The 13,692-nt window shown below is 36.5% G+C and overlaps 1 protein-coding gene across 2 annotated transcripts in view; it reads left to right on the forward strand.

Moving 5' to 3' along the window:
- LOC131034056 (serine/threonine-protein phosphatase 2A 65 kDa regulatory subunit A beta isoform) overlaps positions 1-13,692 on the forward strand; it is a 64,393-nt gene that overhangs the window by 11,636 nt on the left and 39,065 nt on the right. For both annotated transcript variants that reach the window (XM_057965401.2, XM_057965402.2), the window contains one exon: positions 12,594-12,673. In XM_057965401.2, the coding sequence (XP_057821384.1) occupies positions 12,594-12,673 (80 nt within the window). The remainder of the gene's footprint in view (positions 1-12,593; positions 12,674-13,692) is intronic.

A 13,692-nucleotide genomic window follows, 5' to 3' on the forward strand; every position in this document is an offset into this window, starting at 1 on the left:
CTCATTGAAATCAATTGGATCGTTTGATATTTCCTCTACCTTTCTTATGTGCAACTGAAGATTATATTATACAAAGACAATGTCATTGAGGCATTTTTGAGCTAATTTGTTCCTCTTCTTCGTGTGGATGGCCTCAAACAAGTCCAATTGCACTCACAGTTGGATGCACTACAAGATTGGTATAAGATGTGTAGGGCAAATCATTGGAGATTTGGGGTATTTCCACCCCAATTTGTCCAACAACACTCTTAAAAAAAAGTATATTGAAGAGTTAGAAAGCAAAGTCAAAACATATTTTATCAATAGTTGTAAACTTGTAAATTTGAAATTCATAACTTGTAAGATGCATGTGAAAGATTCCAAATTTAATACGTGGTGTTTGAGTAGTTCCTCTTTTAGTTAGCTCTAAAGAGAAGATATTACCTTTTGATTCCCTATAATTTTGCAATTCATTGGCAGTGAGGTCCCTCACCTCTAGCTAGGGTGTCATGCTCTAGCTAGGGTGTCATGCTCTGAATTCATGTAGTGAGGCCCTCCATAACCTCTCCACTGGGATCTGAGAAGAAAAAATGAGGGTTGAGGAAGTACCCTGCTACATGGATGGGTTGGTGGAGTTGATTGTTCTACCTCCTATCAATAATCTCCCAAATGGGATCAAATTTGAGGTGGTCCCCCTTTAAATAATTTTTGATAGACTACTTGGCCCCATCCATGGCCTCATAAAGATATCCCATTGGGGTTTGATCTCCATCTACCAAGTAGATAACTCTAACCAAGGGCTCTGACACCTACAATTTAAAAATACAAAAAGGTTAAAGTTACAAATTTGTAATGGAACGCAATTTTTTTTTTTAATATTCAATTTGAATTTAAATTCGAAGTTTTGAAGTTAATCTGTGTAGCTCTTTGTGCAAATAGGTTGTTGAAGACTACACATGCAACCCTCTCTCCTTTAGGCTTCTTCAAATAAGTTGAATCTAGCCATGCATGGCTCGAACATTTGTTTCAAAGCCGTCAATGAACCAAGAATGCTTTGCAACTTTAAGGAAATCATTGCAAACCTTTTGACACCTGATCTTACCAACTCCTTCCCTTGGGTGTGATTTCTCGTCAAGTTAAGACCCCAAGGGTGATTGTAGATAAATTTTGCGATCCTCCATGCATCCTCTACAATTGGTGTCACCCAATCAAGTTCTGCCTATGTCCTCCAAAAATAGGTCAAGGACACGTGCCTGACAAGGTGACCAAAAAATTGTCCTATGTTTTTCATGGATGATTCTCTTAGCTGCCACATATGCTGCTGTATTGTCAGTTATTATTTGCACCACATTTTCAATTGCCACCTACATGACAACTTGCTTCAACATTAGAGCCAAAGTTTTTGTAGTTTTCATGTCATTGGCGGCATCGACGGATTTCAAGAAAACCACATCATTTTTGCAAGATACCAAAAAATTAATGATGGTGTGGTTTTTCCCATTTGTCCACCCATAAAAAAAAATAGTGCAGCCATATTTTTTACATTCCTTTTTTTGATCTTCCACCATTGCAATTGCCTCATCAATTGCATTCACGAGCAATCTATAGGTACAAAGTGAAATTAAGTACACAATTTTAATTTTTAAACAAAATATAGCTTAAATTTAACATAAATTACTATAAATTAAAGAATATAAATTTAGATTAAAACTCAACATAAATTACTATAAGTATAAACTATAAATTATTAAAAAAATTAAATTAACTAACCTCCCACTCATGTCTTTGCAAGAAGGCGCCTTGTAGCCTTTTCCCGCAACTGTCAATGCGATAACCAAATTCTCCCAATAAGGATTATTTGCCACATTGAAAGGGATGTTGTTAAAGTACCAAAAATTAACACATACATTGTTTGCATGGTCATGTACCTCCTTGTTCCATCCAATTGCCTCAAATGATGGTTGTGCTCTAGGTTTGTTTCTGGGCGCAAAAAAATTATGTGGCATGTGTGTAGGTGCTGATGCTTTACTAGAAGTAGTTGAAGTGGTGTCCGTGGTGGTGGTGGATTTGGTTAAGATACGTGGGCCATGAAGGGAGCCCCCTATTCTCTGAAGTGCATCTTCATTTTATTCATGGTTGACTGGAGCACTTTGAGAAGCAGCTACAGATGCTGCCATAGCTACCTTTGCTCTCTCCCTTATCAATTTTCTCTCTTTTGCAGCTGCAAGTATGGCATTTATTTCTCTTTTTATTTTTTCATTGGTCTCGAGACAACCCTTGGCATCATGACGAGTGATGACTGCAAGATGGTATTCGAGTTGGTTTATGCCTCCATGAAATACTTTTTCACATGTAATGCAAAAAACTGACCTAGGTTTTGGTCCTTGATAGGCATACTTGTTAATTTTAAGCAATCAGATGTTAATTTAAGCAATTAGAATATTATCAGACTGTGAATAAACAGTAACAGCAATAAGGCACAAGACAAAAGACACCAATACCCTGGGAAAACCCCCCTCTTGGAGGTGAAAAACCAAGCCTTAAATACAATATGTATTACTCAAATGTAGACAATTACAATATAGCGAACTTATCTTAGATTGCTGTCCAAACAGCAAGTTAGCAGAGTAATGAAGGATGCAGCTCTAATCAATAGTAGATGACTAAAGGAGATCAGCAGCAGATGTCTAAGGTAGGCTGGAGCAGAATCGCACAAGGAGAGCCTTCAAGTTCGCTTGAAGATCTTGACAACTTTGCCTAACAATAGCCTTGAATAAATTCGCACAAGTGAAGGAGAGTTCGCCAATGTAGGAGAGAAGATTGTATCTGTGGTAGATTGATGATGAAATGACTTCAATTTGTTGTTGGTTTTATATCAACCTTTTGGCGCCAAATATCCCCAAGTCGGCTTGCATGTTTATTTAATTATGTTACATTGTCATTGTACATTCCTCACGTTACACATTTGGGTCCAGCCCAATAATTACATTTAATTGCCTTCCACTTTACATGCTTCCTCACGTTACACATTTGGGTCCAGCCCAATAACACATTAACATGAGAGATAATACATATGAATTTTAATTGTCATTAACAACATTAAAATTCGATAATCAGGTAGCCGAGCTAGCTATTATTTTTAACACTCCCTCTTAGCTAGGGAGGATATCTGCCATTTGTCATGATCCATTCATGACTTTCGTCATGCATTGCCCGCAAGGATGACTGTATAAGCTCTATAGAGTATACCTACAATAAAACACATAAATATCATGAACTCATTTCATGATGTCCATCTTGCATTGCTCGCAGAGGATGGATCCACCTTGCATTGCCTGCAGAGGGTGGAAGAGGTCTTACACCTTAGCCTTCTTCCAGAGAAGATACAATGTCACCTTGCATTGCCCGCAGAGGGTGGAAGATGCAAATTGAATTGCATCACTAAGATTGAGACTCCCTCTCAATCAATGCTGTGTTCTCCACAATTCCAAGCTTCTCTCTGAAATACTCAAACTTCACCCGAGCTAGAGGCTTGGTGAGAACATCAGAAACCTGTTCATCAGTGCTGATATATTTTAGCTGGATGACACCTCTTTGTGCCATATCACGAATATAGTGATAATGAGTTTCCATGTGTTTTGACCTGTCATGAAACACGGGATTATTAGACATTTTAATACAACTCTGATTATCACAATAAATAACAGTGGACTCCCAAGGTTGTCCAAACAACCCAACAAGAAGCTTGCGAAGCCAAACTACTTCTCTAGTTGCCACACTTGAAGCAATGTATTAAGCTTCTGCAGTACTTAATGCAATTGAGGACTGTTTCCTACTGGCCGAAGAGATCATAGTGGAACCCAAGCTGAAACAGATTCTTGAAGTGCTTTTCCTGTCAGTAGCACTTCCGGTCCAATCAGAATCAGAGTAGCCTTCCAAATTGATTACTGTGTTGATTGGATACTTCAGTCCATAGCCAACTGTTCCACGCAAGTATCTCAGGATGTGCTTGGCTGCCACCAAGTGAACATGCTTTGGCTGGTTCATGAATTGGCTAAGTGCACTCACTGCATAGCAGATATCTGGTCTAGTGTTGACAAGATACATCAAGGATCCAATCAACTGCCTGTACTTTGAAGGATCTGCAAAATCAGGGTTAGCTGCAGAAATACTTAACTTCTTCAAGTTAGTTTCCATAGGAGTAGACATAGGTTTACAATCTATCATACCAAATCTTTTCAATATATCAATAGTATATTTACCTTGACTTAGAATAATTTCATTAGGTCTTTGCCATACTTGAAATCCTAGAAAGTAATGCATTAGACCTAGATCCTTCATTTCAAATTCAGTAGCTAATTCTTTCTTACACCTAATGATGAGACTATCTTCACCAGTTAGAAATAAATCATCCACATATAAAACTAGAATTAGCATTTCACCATTAAATACTTTAAAGTAAATGTTAAGATCAACATCATTCTTATAAAACCCTAAACTAACTAAGTACTTATCAATTATTTCATACCAAGCTCTAGGAGCTTGCTTGAGGCCGTAGAGAGCTTTTTTTAATCTGCACACATGAGTTTCTCTATTATGAATCTCATAACCTTCAGGTTGTTCAATATAGACTTCTTCCTCAATAACACTATTAAGGAAGGCAGTCTTTACATCCATCTGATGTAACTTCCAACCTTTGGCTGCATCAATAGCTATAATAGTTCTAATGGAAGTATATCTAGCAACAAGAGCAAATGTTTCTTCATAATCTATGCCTTCCTTTTGAGAAAAACCACGAGCTACAAATCTAGCTTTATATTTCTCTATACTACCATCAGCAGCATGTTTAATTTTAAACAACCATTTGGAAGAAACAACAGACTTACCTTTAGGTCTAGACACAACATCCCAGACATCATTCTTGATGATGGATTGATACTCTTCGTCTATAGCTAACTTCCATGCTTGCTGGTTCATATCTTCTTCTATGCTGGATGGTTCAGCTTCAATGATGTTGCACATCATTGCAACATAGTTGGAGAGCTTTTGAGGTCTCTTACTTTCTCTGAAAGTGCCACTAGGAGCTGCAAACTTTTCTACATCTTGAATTGTGCTTCTAACTCAAAGTGGTCTTTTCTTGCTAATTGCAATATCTCTAGGTCCATCAGTTGGAACTAGAGGCTCAGGAGAATCATCATGCTCAATAGGTTTGGGAGGCTCAATAGACTCCCTCTGTATCTCAGGGTTAGTATTAATATCCATATCTTGATGATCATTAACTTCTTTATCATTATCAATAAGGGAACCTTTAGATTTCTTGAAAGCAATATTTTCTTCAAAGGTGACATCCCTACTTACCTCAATATACCTTTGACCAGGAATGTAGATGTGAAATGCCTTGGAAGATTCACTATATCCAACAAGGATACCCTTCTTCCTGGAAGGCTCTAACTTAGTCCTCTTTTCCTTTGGTACATGAACATAGACAGGACTTCCAAAGATCCTTAGGTGGCTGATATCTGGTTTGACTCCGGTGAAAGCTTCCTCGGGAGTTATGTTCTTCAGGACACGGTGAAGGCATCTATTTTGAATGTACACTATAGTCTTGGATGCTTCAGCCTATAAGGAGGTTTGCAGGTCCTGATCGTGAATCATAGCTTTGGCAGCTTCAACAATGGCTCTATTCTTTTGTTCAGCTACACCATTTTGCTGAGGATTGTAGGGAATGCAAAACTCCCTCTTAATTCCTGTTTCTACACAAGAGTCATTGAAGCCACTTGAGGTGTATTCACCTCCATTGTCAAATCTTAACACTTTAATCCTTTTACCAGACATATTTTCAGCTAGAGCTTTAAATTCTTTGAACCTACTTAACACTTCATTAGATTCTTTAGATTTTAGAAAGTAAATCCAAGTCTTTCTAGAGAAATCATCTATAAATGTAACATAGTATAGAAATCCGCTAGGTGAAGGAACAAACATGGGTCCACATAGATTAGAATGAACAAGTGCTAATTTTTCCTTAGCTCTACTTTCACTTTTATGAAATGGACTTTTAGTGTTCTTAGCTAATGCACAACCTTTGCAAGCATCATCATGAGATTGATTAAGTTTAGGCATATCTTTAACCATCTTTTCAAGTGAAGGAAGTGCCTGATAGTGAAGATGGCCGAGCCTTCTATGCCATAGTTCGCAAGATTTAGGGGCTTCATTAATGAGTGCTCGAATGGGGTTAGCTGAAAGCTTATACAAACTATCATATCTATTTCCAATAACACAAGCAGATTTAATACTAGATTTCTTAGGTTATGCAAGTACTTTACCCTCAAAAAATGCTATTTGATAACCTTTATCTTCTAGGGCAGAAATAGAAATTAAATTCCTCTTAATTCTAGGGACAAATAAAATATCACTAAGAGATGCAAGGACATGCCAGATTCTAAATTTAAAGAAGTGCTACCAAAACCTCTTACAGAATACTGAGCATCATCACCAATTACCACATGAAGGTTGGACTCTTTCTCCATCAAGTCTGAGAGATGCTCTCGATATCCCGTGATGTGTTTAGATGCACCACTGTCTATCAACCAAGTGTTACTATCGGTTGGCACATTGCTAGACAAGGCAGAAATGAAGAGATAGTCTTCATTATCCTTTGAGTTTGCAACTTCATTCAAGTTGGCCTCTCCTTGCATGGGCGGATTTTGACATTCTTTGGCATAATGTCCAAACTTGTCGCATCTGAAGCAACGGACACGTGAAAGATCCCTTGGCTTCTTCCTTGAATCGAAAGCAGGAGGTTTGAAGTCTCTATCTCTTTTGAAGTTGTTGTTCTTCTAATGGCCTCCCTTTCTTGTAACATGTTGAGATGCAAGCACATGTTGATCTCCTCCATGAGAGCCTTTATGCATTTCTCTGGCAGCAAGGCGTGACTCCTTTTGAATGCAATCTGACCGGAGGCGATCGAAGGAAGGGAATTCAGCTCTTCCACTTATGCTTTGAATGAAAGGATCCCAAGAGTCAGGAAGGCCATTCAAAGCAATCATGACAATATCCTTGTCCACAACCTTGCTTCCAATGGCGCTGAGTTGGTCTTTCAATTTTGAAATCTTCATGAAGAAGGACATGACTGAATCTCCTTTGCACATTTTGACTTGAAGAAGTGGCTGCCTCAAATGTAAGTGTCCGGCTGATGTTGTTGATCTCATATATCCCTTCTAGATGTTTAAACATCTCTTGGGTTGTCTTTAATTTGGAGATGACTGGAACAAGATGTTCTTTCACGGAATTAGTAAGGAACTTCTTTGCTTTGAGAGCATTCTTCTTGAATTGCTTTAGCTCTTTCGGATCCGAAGGTTCAGTCAGATCCATGTCTTCCACAAACTGTAACAGCTCTAATTCTTCAAGAGCAAGGAGGACATGAACCTTCCATGATGTAAAATTGAGGGCACCTTCAAGTCTATCTTCTACTTTCAGACCTGTAACGATCTTGCAAAACTAAAACAACAAACTGAAAGTGAAGGACAACTAATAATCTGATTATTTTGAATGAACCTAAAGCTCTGATACCATGCTGATTTTAAGCAATCAGATGTTAATTTAAGCAATTAGATTATAATCAGACTGTGAATAAACAGTAACAGCAATAAGGCACAAGACAAAAGACACCAATACCCTGGGAAAACCTCCCTCTTGGAGGTGAAAAACCCAGCCTTAAATACAATATGTATTATCTCAAATGTAGGCAATTACAATATAGCGAACTTATCTCAAATTGCTGTCCAAACTGCAAGTTAGCAGAGCAATGAAGGATGCAGCTTTAATCAACAGCAGATGACTAAAGGAGATCAGCAGCAGACACCTAAGGTAGGCTGGAGCAGAATCGCACAGGGAGAGCCTTCAAGTTTGCTTGAAGATCTTGATAACTTTGCCTAACAATAGCCTTGAATAAATTCACACAAGTGAAGGAGAGTTCGCCAATGTAGGAGAGCAGAGCAATGTATCCATGGTAAGATTGATGATGAAATGACTTCATTTTGTTGTTGGTTTTATATCAACCTTTTGGTGCCAAATATCCCCAAGTCGGCTTGCATGTTTATTTAATTATGTTACATTGTCATTGTACATTCCTCACGTTACACATTTGGGTCCAGCCCAATAATTACATTTAATTGCCTTCCACGTTACATGCTTCCTTACGTTACACATTTGGGTCCAGCCCAATAACACATTTACTTGAGAGATAATACATATGAATTTTAATTGTCATTGACAACATTAAAATTCAATAATCAGGTATCTGAGCTAGCTATTATTTTCAACAATACTTCTAAGAAGGGTCTCTAGCTCTTGAAGGACGAGTGTCTACAAATGATGGTGGTGGCACTGATGTGGCAGAGCCTAAAGCTAAACTGGATGCCATTATAAATTAACCTACACGTACATAGTGAAAACACATATTGTTATTAAAAAAATTAATAAACAACCTAACTTAGTTTAAACCAATATAGATTAGTTGAAATCAGTAAAAAATTAATCTAATCTAATTCTAAACATTTTCTTCAAAAAAAACGATTCAAATAAAAAAAATAGGCAAGGTATGAAAAATTTGTGAAAATGATGAAAAATAAAAAAAATTGTCAAAAGGGGGTGATGAATCTTGTTTTGTGTAATCTAAATCTATTTAGAGTACATAGTATTAGCATGGTGATTTTTTTAAACCTAAATGCAGCAAAAAAGAAGTAATGATTTGTTTTTCAAAAAAAATAAAAAATCAGAAAACCTACCTGGAATCCAATTTGCCTTTGAAATTCACTCAACGAGTGCTTCAAATCTTCGCTCCTTGGTGTGAAAGGACTGCTAGAAAGCTGGGAGGGTCTTTTTTGGTTGGAGGAGAAAAGATCACAAAAAAAAGAAATAAAAATTTATTTTTTCTGTCTGTCGGCCATTTTCTGCAGCAGAGTTTTTCCATCAGACTCACTGAGTTATTGTGAAAAACTTGCCAAGTTTTTTCACCGAGTTTTTAGCTGGGCAGAGTAGTTTGTCTATGACTGAGATCACTCTCCTACAGAACACATCAGCTCTATTGTGAAAGCATCAAGCTTTTATGCATTACGAAGCAGAATTGTTGAAGGAATTAGGTTTAGGTTCATTTGTCACTAAATAATGTTATTTGGTATTTGATAATTTTCCTACATGAGAATTTTCATCGACTTCTATACATGGCTTTTTGAACCAACATTTTATATCCTTTTTGGCTTTTTCCTGATGTATTCCTAAGAACTAATATCTCTTACAAGAATGATGAACTTTGAAGCTGCAGAAGCCACAACAATATTTTAGTGGAGGCACTCTGTAATATGCCGTGGCAATGATATTCCGTGATTCCATGCAATGGAGACAGGATCAGTAATAAGTCTTATAAATAATATCAGACTCTTCTATGAAGAAGCAACACAATGATTGCTAGAGGTAAATATAGATATACTTCTTTAGAGGCCTTTTTTGAGGTATTTTGTGTAAATTTGCTCTGGATTGAGTATTTTGGAGATAGACTTTGGATTCATGGTCCAAGGAAGAAAGCCTAATTATATATGAATCATATGGATAAAGGGTTAACAATAGCTGGCTAAGTGATTGCTGTTTTGCGAAGGCAGCATGCATGGTAACATTTTTATAAGATTGATCCAGAAGATGCTCATATTGTTGGGATTTGGATACGCAGAGAAGGCTAGTGTTTCAGCAGCTCATCTAGTTCAATTCTGCATTCTGAAACTCTACAAACTAATTGTTGATGTAGAGCAAAGACCGAGTGACTCCAGAGGAGCAGTCAGTCCTTGCAGCCTATCAAAAATCACACACAACATTCTATCTAATGGATGCAAATCAATGACAAATATAATTCTGCTAGTTTTATTGAACTCATGAAAGATACAATTTGATTTACAATTAAATTCAATTACTGCAAATACACAAACTTGGCTTTCATGGCCCTCACTATTCATCTTGCTCTATATCTCTCCATTTTATTCCCATCACCACGCAGCTCCCTAACTTCAGTATTGCATTTTTTTATGCTGCACTCTTATTTTTCTTCTACACCTACTTCTCTTAACTTCCCATGCCTTCCGTCTCTTCATTGCCTCCTCCTGAATTGTTTTTATGTTGCTGTTTTTAAAGATTTTAAAGTGCTGCTTATGGATCCCCCAAAGATGGGGTGTAGCCCTCTTAATGCTGAATTAAAAGCCCAAAGGAAGTGGGCAGCTCCTCCACTGTCTCAACGCCTCCCTTACCACTCCTTTTCCATGCCTATTTTAAATGTTTGCTGTTGGTTTTGAACTATCAATTTCACCTTAAACGAGGCACCCCAAGTGATTCTCAACAGCTCCTTAGAAGGAGATAATAGTAGCTGTAACAAAGTGCAGGATTCACTACTAAAGATAGGCAACTTAATTGCGAAAGTGGCTTTGAAACAGCCAAGAAATTAATGCATTGCTATATTTTCCTTATCAGAGAATTTGTTGCCCTCCAATAGCTGTTCCATAGTTTCTTCTTATGATTTATTTTTTAATGAGAGAAATCACATTTTTGAAAGCCTTAATAATCTCAGTTGCCATAAAAATGACTTTTTGCATAACTTATGGTTGGATGCTCAATTCCATGTGAAAATTGGCCAAGATGTGTGGAATGACTCCCAAAGAATATTTTGTTTCAGCTTTTATAAATCTCTGGATTTAATTGTTTCTATAAATTGTCCGGTGCGACATAACTTATGGTTGGATGCTCAATTCCATGTGAAAATTGGCCAAGATGTGTGGAATGACTCCCAAAGAATATTTTGTTTCAGCTTTTATAAATCTCTGGATTTAATTGTTTCTATAAATTGTCCGGTGCGAACACAGAAACATAATTTCTCTCAATTGGTAAGGTATCCAGCCACAAAAATTGCTACGTTTGGTGAAATGCAATGATGAATATCCCTGTAAAATGACTTCTCTCCTGCCCTCACAGATTTTTTAAAATTATTTGTTTCCGTAAAATTGCCTGTTGCGCTTTAAAACTACATTCGATTGAAATATCCAATTTTGCAATTTTGACCAAATCAGAAGTTTCCTACTGTGGAGAGATGCCAAGTTCAACCAAAAGTAACCAAACTGAAAAATAAATCTGAAAATATTTTTGGGCAATGCACAAAATTAATTTGCAGCATTAATAAATAAAAACCAGGTGCTCAAATAAAAATAATAATAGTGTTTCCATGTAAAGGGCCGACCAAGGTTAAAAGCTTTTAAATTTTTAATTATCAGTGTCTGTATGAAGAAGACCAACCAGGAATTTAAGGGAATATAAATATCTGCCATTTTTTAAAGCATATAACTAACAATGAACAAGGCAGCGCTTGAATGTGAAGGGATGCATCCTGTACAATGTGAAAAGTTGTGCCTCTTACTCATTAGTTGCATGTGAGGTGGTGCTATATGCTGGTGTAGAAATTATCTTTATCGGTAGTCTTGTTGCCAAAATTTGGAATGGTAATCTTGTGAAGGGTATCATGGTACGAATTATGCTGTTTGTAGGTGCTGTGCTTTGGAGTGCTAGTGCAGGTCGGTTTGAGATGCTGCTAAAGTGATTTGACATTTAAATTTGAACTTTTGTCCTTAAATACATCATTATTAAATCATTTAAAAATATTAATTAGTTAAACTTAAGGCAAGTTCATGGAAGATTCTGGTATTTCAAAATTAACGGCATCATTAGCATGTCTATACCAGGCCTGGGATGTGGAAATATTGCACAGGATCTCACATAGGAATTTGGGGTTCTGTAGTGTTGTTTGTATATGCTGTACTTTGAAGTCATTTACAGGTCATTTCAAGATGTTTCTACAGTGCTCTTTGACATTCAGATTTGAAGTTTGGTCTGTTGAATACTTAGCTGTTTACATAAATGAATTAGCTAGAGCCAAGCCATTCCTGGCCATTGGAAATTATCTGAATTGGTATCCTTGTTGGTACCAGGCTTGGGTTCACAATCTTCAGAATATATGAAAACAACCTATTGCTTCTTTTCGCTTTTCATGACAGATTGCATCCTTAGCAATTCAATAACTTCTTGACCTTTTCTTGATTACATTTATCATAAAATCTACCTAACTATCCCGTAACATGAATTGGGGAAGTTCTCTTAGTCTTAGTATTGTGAATAAAAAGCAGAGGTTTAACAGAAACATAAGCACATCTTTATGCCACATGTAAGCTAGATATGTTTTGAATCTTAAAGGCACAAGTAATGATAGTAGGAGCGTATCTGCATGTTAAAGATGTACTGGTGGGTAACTGCTGTGTTGGAAATTAAAATATGTTTTTCCCATTGAATTTTTTTGATTGATGGTACGGTCAGAATTCTTTTCATCTAAATTTAGAAGTTATTTGTGCGTCTTTCCTTTGTATATTTAATTTGGTCAATTTTGCATTTTACATGTGCTTTTTTATTTCTCATGGATTGTCCATTCAAATATAGTAATTTAAATTCAAAATTTTGAAAACTATTCTTATTGTGTTTAAGCTCTTAAAAATTAGTGTTTATCCATTATAATATTATTATGGGTTTAACAGGATAAGTCTTGGCGAGTTCGTTATATGGTGGCAAATCAATTGTATGAACTCTGTGAGGCAGTTGGCCCAGAGCCTACAAGGTAACTTACTTTTGCTTTGATGCAATGCATGCATATATTTACTCATGTACTTGTGCAATCCATAATCGACAATATCATTGAGAATTTATAGGTTTTATCATTGAAATTAAGGAATTTGAGTAATATTTTGGGGTTGGATCTGTTTGGAAGATTCCAGTGACAGAGCCTTGTGAGGACAGCAGTGTGCCCGATGATTGATTTTCTTTTGGAATATTTCAGAACCAGTGATCTGATACTACTTGAAGTGTAGCAAACATGTGAATTCAGACAGAAGGGGGGAAAGAGAGAGGGAGGGGGACAAGAGAGAGAGGTAGAGGTAGAGTGAGAGGGAATGTGATGATTTCATGCTCAACTTCATACTTTATCTCTTCTTACAAAGGGTTTTATTACCAGCACATGTTCATTTCTAACATTTGTCAAATGATTTTCTTGTTCATTCATGACCTAATTAAATGCTTCCATCATAACATCTCTTAGTTGGGCATATTGCTGCCACAGCTTATCAATACTCCACGTACATGGTTTTAATTTTCTTATTGTTCTCTGAATCACAATGCTACCTGTTAGACATGAAAATTCAAAATAGTAAAACTCTTTTTAAAAATTCTTTTAGTAGTGCAAAATCAAATAGTGCCCGATAAATGCACAACTAGTTGCTTTGACTGTTCACTTCAATTTGACCGTCAACAGTAGAAACTAATTTCTGGGAACTGCAAAAGCGTAAAAGGCATAAGAAGCAAAATTTCCTTGAAAAGTTGCTATTGGAAACACCAAGTTTCTTGGAACTATTGGAAATGAAATGGCTTGAACGCAGCCATAGAAAATATACTATAAAATATAACAAAAATATAATTTATTGCAAAATTATGCATATTCATATTTTGTGCTTAACAGCTTCAAAATCACAAAGAAACATAATGAAAAACAAAATCATAGAAGTTTGCTAAATTTCTCTTATAGATTTGAAATTTGCCGAATATAAAAAATCTTTTGGTTAGGTTTCCAGAATTACCATTAGG

Source organism: Cryptomeria japonica, chromosome 2 (genome assembly GCF_030272615.1).
Source record: "Cryptomeria japonica chromosome 2, Sugi_1.0, whole genome shotgun sequence".
Lineage (NCBI taxonomy): Eukaryota > Viridiplantae > Streptophyta > Pinopsida > Cupressales > Cupressaceae > Cryptomeria > Cryptomeria japonica.